A 5,480-nucleotide genomic window follows, 5' to 3' on the forward strand; every position below is an offset into this window, starting at 1 on the left:
TCGCCCGAGAGAGGCCAAAAAGTGAATGTGTGACTCCATTTGCTCCAGTTATCGAACTCCCGGTAAAATAAGTGGGGGGACGCCGTCCTCCCGCGTGGACCCTGACTCGAGCCCTGCCCTGCAATCACATGAGCTCACTACTCACACTCATGTGACACTTCACTAACCTGTCCCCTTCACTGCTCAATCTGCAATCTCACTTAAACAAGACCATCACTAACCATGCATTTATTCGTCCCACTCTGCACTTACATCCATACCCAAATTCATATGGTCACCTCACTCACCCTGCAGTCACTACTCTCACACTGTTGCATTGGTCACCGTGCACTCACATGGGCACTCCTGCCACCCACACAGCGCAGAGGGTTAATGTGCCTCCTAAAAAGAACGTGTACCATGCAGATCAAAGAACTGAGTGTGAGAAAACTATGAGTAACACTATAAAAAATGAAATGTTTGTCAGAAAGGTGCTATAGAGAGATGAGGTGCATTGTTATTGAGTGGTAGTGAGAGAATTCATGCAGAAGGAGGAAATGGGGGAGGGGCGCCAAAGAAGACTGTTTCATCGTGTGCGACAAGTGCTAGGGCCTGCCCTGGTGGTGAGTGTTAGCCCTTCAAACCCCCGAACTTCGGGTCTAGTTGCGCCTCTGCTGTGAAGCATACACATAACATGTTGTAATATTACACAGAGTCCCTATTAAAACAAGACACAGAATACTGTCAGTGCAATCACAGCTTGATTTATTTCACAGCACTCTTGTGCCTCGTCCCCCGGTGTTTCACATTTTTGTTTCAGAAAGCACACGTCAAGTGGTGTGGATGGTGAACTCTCTGCTTGAAGAAAACAACCTTTAACGATATTTGGAAGCCAGCACGTAGCCTACTGTGGCCAGGAACTTGTCCACGGAGCAGTGCACCCCGCAGGTGAGATGCTGCTTCAGGTAGATGCCAAAAACGACCAGGATGTTGTGAGCCAATATCTAAAAGAAAAGTACAAAAATGGCGTTAACATCTCTAGCAAAGTGCAGCATAATGTAGCGCAGAAATTAGAAATATCTAACTATGGCCGGGAAGGGCAGATCCATGTCCGGTTTTCATAGTATACAGATGCTAAATGTGCAAGTAACGAGCCTTGCCGTCATTAGTAAAACTAACTCTGCATTTATAAAGCCGATTTACACATGTCTGATTCACTTTTCCAATTCAGGAATCTTGGTTTTGAACTTGCGTAATCATTTAGTCACTGGGAGATCTCTCAGTGAGTAAAATCTACTCTCGTGAGTGGCAACTGGGGGCCTGATTTACAAAAGGCCTCCGCACTCGTGGTGGAGGCCCCCGCTATCTTGGGGGGGAGTTTCCATACTGGGGGTGGCATATTCCCCGAGCGCATAGACTCCGCCGCCACTGCGAACTTCCGCCACGAGTGCGGAGACCCATTTGAATAGGGCCCCCGGTGTTCACAGGGCCCTTTTAATGAATGGAGGTGCACCTGTTTTTATGCGACTACGCTGTCGCACGAGCTGCATATAGCACACCTCAGGGAGCGTCGACCATTGCCCACTGTTTGTGAGCTGTGCTGTCTGCAGCTGATTCACTACCTTAGAGAATTCCCACATTAAATTTATGTATTTCAGAAAGTACAGTAGTATTAAAACAGGCATGTTAATGATACCATAGAATGGCAGGAATACTCCGAAAATGTATGCTCCCCCTAAATCTTCGGGATTGGTTTATCCACAAACACCTTTCTGATCCCTTCCAATCTTGGAAAAGTCAAAGATTTGCTCCTGTAAAGGGCTACAATAAATGCCATTCCTAGATTGTAAAACAAGGTGAACACCAGGCAGTGGAGGGTTCCAGTGGGATGTATTTCCTTCATTCAGGACATATTTACTCTGTGCGGTAAAAACAGAAACTCAGAGGTGAGCAGGTACATTAGCACTTGATCTGATTGTTTTGCATGTGATAATATACGTGGAAACGAAATGCACAAAGTTTTCCATGGGTACAGCTAAAACGTTGCAGCTTGTGTTGCTTTCACCGTGTTACCTGGAAGAGTTTTGTGCATTCTGAAATTAGTAAATTTACACCCATGCTATTGTGAACCTTAAGGTGCAAATTACATATTTTGTAAATAACGAGGGCCACGGAGTGTAGACATGAACGTCAATTCACCGAAATGCTCGGGGTAGCTGAAGTGACATCACATGCACTTTGACCTTCACTTTCACAAACACACACCTGTGCTTATAAGTTGTAAAAAAAGAAGTGGGGGGACGCTGTCACCGGAAGTGACGTCACAACAGGAAGTGACGTCACGAAAGGTGCCGAGCTACACGTTCCAAAGAGGCCAAAGAGTGAAGTCCAGCTGTTTGGCAGGGGGATGGCGTCCCCCCTATAAAATAAGTGGGGGGACGGCATCCACCCGCGTGGTATCCCGACTCGAGCCCTGCATGCTTACACGTACACACATATTCACTCGTACGCACTCTTGCTCACAAACATGTTCACCCGCAGGCGCACATACAAGGTACATTTAAAAGCTTTTTTACTTACCTCAGCTGTCATGGAAGGTCATATTCCAGTTAATAGTGTTCCATATTTTATTACACTAATGGTGATTAATAAAATAATATTCACTATTACTGTAATAAGAGAATTGACAGAAAGCAAAGAGAGTGGAGCCCAACCAATGTCCATAATGACGGACTGCCACTGTGTTCCTGAGACTGATTCTGCCACCTCTGAGGCCAGGGGTCGCAAATGCAGTGCCAGGGGGTTTGCTAGGGGCAATGAAGTCCACGAGTGTACATACAACGTAGTTATATGTCTATAAAAAAACTGGGATGGGTCAAGCTCTCCTGACCCTGGGTTGGACAATGCTGTGTAATAGTTTGGCAGAAGATCAGGGCCTCATTTACAATAGAATAGCATAGCACTGTGCCGCAAGCAATTTTGCAGTGAAGCGGTGTGTCATTCTTAAAACTGCAAGAATGCGCCATATTTAAAAAGAATACGGTGCATTCCTGTACTAACCACTGCGCCAACACTGAAAAAGCAGCCTAGTGTCCAATGCAGGCACCCTTGCGCCATGTTCCAAGGTTGCCTGTGTTGCCGGGAGGATTGATTTGGTGCAGGAAAGGACACCTTTCTGCACAAAATCAATCAATGGAGGTGATTTCCTCCTTCTACGACATGGAAAGAGACAAAAATGAGGAGAAATTAGGATATTTGTCCTCGGTGTGCCTCCTTAACGCCACACACCACCCCTGGGGTGGTGTTAAATCTGACGCATTCCCAGGATTATGATTCCTCATAAATCTGGGAATGCTTCAGATTCCATGGGTGTTGTGTGGGAACACCCACTGCAACACCCATGGAACACCCCTTTCATGCAGTGTTTTGCCAGAAAGGGCCATATATTTACAAAGCCATGATAAGCCACTTAAAATGGCTTTGTGTGGCCTAGTAAATATTTTGCGGTATATTGCACCACCAGAGTGTAAAAAAAGTGACGCTCATGAGGTGCAAAAGTGCTGCTAGGACCTGGTAAATGAGGCCCTTGGTGTGGACGCATGGAATCTCTTTTCAAAGGAACTGCCAGCTTTTATAGCAATGTACATTTATAGGACTATTCATGCATGTGTGTGTGTGTTTTGCTGCAAGAAGCAACACATCTATGAATGCAAGTGTAGAGGTGTACTTGGTAAGGTCTGGTGGTCGCACTATGGTGATGTGTATTACCTCATAGCCAAGGAGTAGAATCTAAATCTGGGCACATGCATCCTACAGTTTTTGGACAGTTCAAATTGCCCAATTGCCCAATCAACCTGTATGTTTGATCTTTGTGGCCTGAACTGACTCAGAGATAAACAAGCTGCAGTCATGTCACCTCAAAATTTGTCCTTTCAAATTGCTGTTTTTACAAACCTTAAGTCCTTTTGTATTGAACCTCTAGTATTTAAAGAGTTCCTGTACCAGCCGTGTCTGGCCTTTACCATATAAAACTCCAAATCAATAACAAAATACATAAATGAAGCTCATCACACCCTTTATCAAAGAATCAACAAACAACCCAATAAAGAGATATATCGAGGAGGAACTTTGATACTTACTTCGAAGTTGACAGGATCAACCATAAGTTCCTCAGCATGCTTGTCACTGAGTTTGCTCAAAGCGCCATCAATATCATCTATGTGGGCAACTGCATTGGTCAGAGCCCCCATGACCTTCTTGCCATGGGAGTGGAGAAAACTGGACCCTTCCTTGATGTCTTTTGAATGGAAGTAGGTTCGGGTGGAAGGTAAAGTAGTGAACATCCTGTGATAGACAATGAAAAGGTGATTACTCTACAGGAGTTTCTCCCATGAAGACACGTTCAAGATGTATCTGACAATGCAGGCTGTTGCTTACATCCACATTCTGTTACAAGTGGGGCCATTTTGCTATCAGAGAAGTATTACAAACGATTATTTATGATTCTAGGAAGATCTGTTAGTGTCCAGTTGGTTCTTTAAGCTTGTCCAGAGATCCTTAGAATTAAATAATCAATTTCCCCACGTCATTGTCTGTCGAAATCCAGCCCCCCCCCTCCCCCACACACACACCCGGCCCTATCGCCCCACTGCTCTTACCTGCAACATTAAAGCTGGGCCTGGTACCAGAATATTAGTGTCAGAATATTGTCTCACCTAAATATTAAGTCTTAAATATTTTCCACAAAAATTACATAGCATATCTATGGGACACCTGATTCTATGTCCTTTGTGCGAGCAATGGGTGCGGGTAACCGCTAACAGACTTCAACTAAGTAAAACCAGAACATCTCTTAGCTTCAAGCGCTGATACAGCACAATGTTTGAACTGCAAAGAGTTTCCTGTTGGGCAAGATCCATAAACGGTGTGTTTATTCAGAGAATCACTTCAGTAAAAGTGTCAATGTCAGTTTCCCCAAACTCTTTTTTATGACAGCATGTTGTGCAACGTGCACCTTCTTTGTAGTTAAAATATTGTGCAGAACACTTTTAAAATAAATATTCTACTGGGAAGAAATCATAAAGTCAGCCATACCTGCAAAGAGCCTCTGCACCCAGCGCCTCTTCATGGCCTTTGACGTGCTCCCAGATGGCTTTCACGTTGTGTTTGTCGTCGGCGGACAGCTTCATGTTTGCAGGTGGTTCCTGGAGCTTAGCAGACCTGATTGATGCCTGTGGTCCGCAGTGCGCCCCTTTAAATGGAGGCTGCATGAGGGCTGCCCCTAAAAATTGAGCCCAACCCACTGTTAATCTCATTGGCCGACTACTGAGGGCCACGCCCTGCTCAATTGCTTTCTCTGAGTCCTTTTGGGAGCAGTGCCAGGTGTCTCAGCAGGGTCAAATGTGCACCTTCTACTTTTTATTCAATGATCGATGAAATATTACCTTACTCATTTTCCACATCCAGGGTCTTGTTAATATTTGCCTGATAAAAAGTATGGT

The 5,480-nt window shown here is 44.9% G+C and overlaps 1 protein-coding gene across 1 annotated transcript; it reads right to left on the bottom strand.

Moving 5' to 3' along the window:
• Positions 1 to 727: 727 nt before the first annotated feature.
• On the bottom strand, positions 728 to 5,264 carry LOC144784357 (hemoglobin subunit alpha-1-like). The gene is made up of 3 exons (XM_078663082.1): positions 5,074 to 5,264; positions 4,119 to 4,323; positions 728 to 983 (listed from the first exon to the last, which is right to left on the bottom strand). The coding sequence occupies exons 1-3, from the start codon at positions 5,247 to 5,249 to the stop codon at positions 855 to 857; spliced, it is 510 nt and encodes a 169-aa protein (XP_078519208.1). The 5' UTR covers positions 5,250 to 5,264; the 3' UTR covers positions 728 to 854.
• Positions 5,265 to 5,480: the final 216 nt, after the last annotated feature.

This window comes from Lissotriton helveticus, chromosome 10 (assembly GCF_964261635.1).
Source record: "Lissotriton helveticus chromosome 10, aLisHel1.1, whole genome shotgun sequence".
In the NCBI taxonomy this organism is placed as follows: domain Eukaryota; kingdom Metazoa; phylum Chordata; class Amphibia; order Caudata; family Salamandridae; genus Lissotriton; species Lissotriton helveticus.

Bases quoted from the DNA above. Each gene is read 5' to 3' on its own strand.
- LOC144784357 (XM_078663082.1), bottom strand. From the start codon at position 5,249: ATGCAGCCTCCATTTAAAGGGGCGCACTGCGGACCACAGGCATCAATC. The intron at 4,324-5,073 runs GTATGGCTGACT...TGTCTATCACAG, and splicing joins GGTGCAGAGGCTCTTTGCAG to GATGTTCACTACTTTACCTT. The intron at 984-4,118 runs GTAAGTATCAAA...CTTTTCTTTTAG, and splicing joins TTGATCCTGTCAACTTCGAA to ATATTGGCTCACAACATCCT.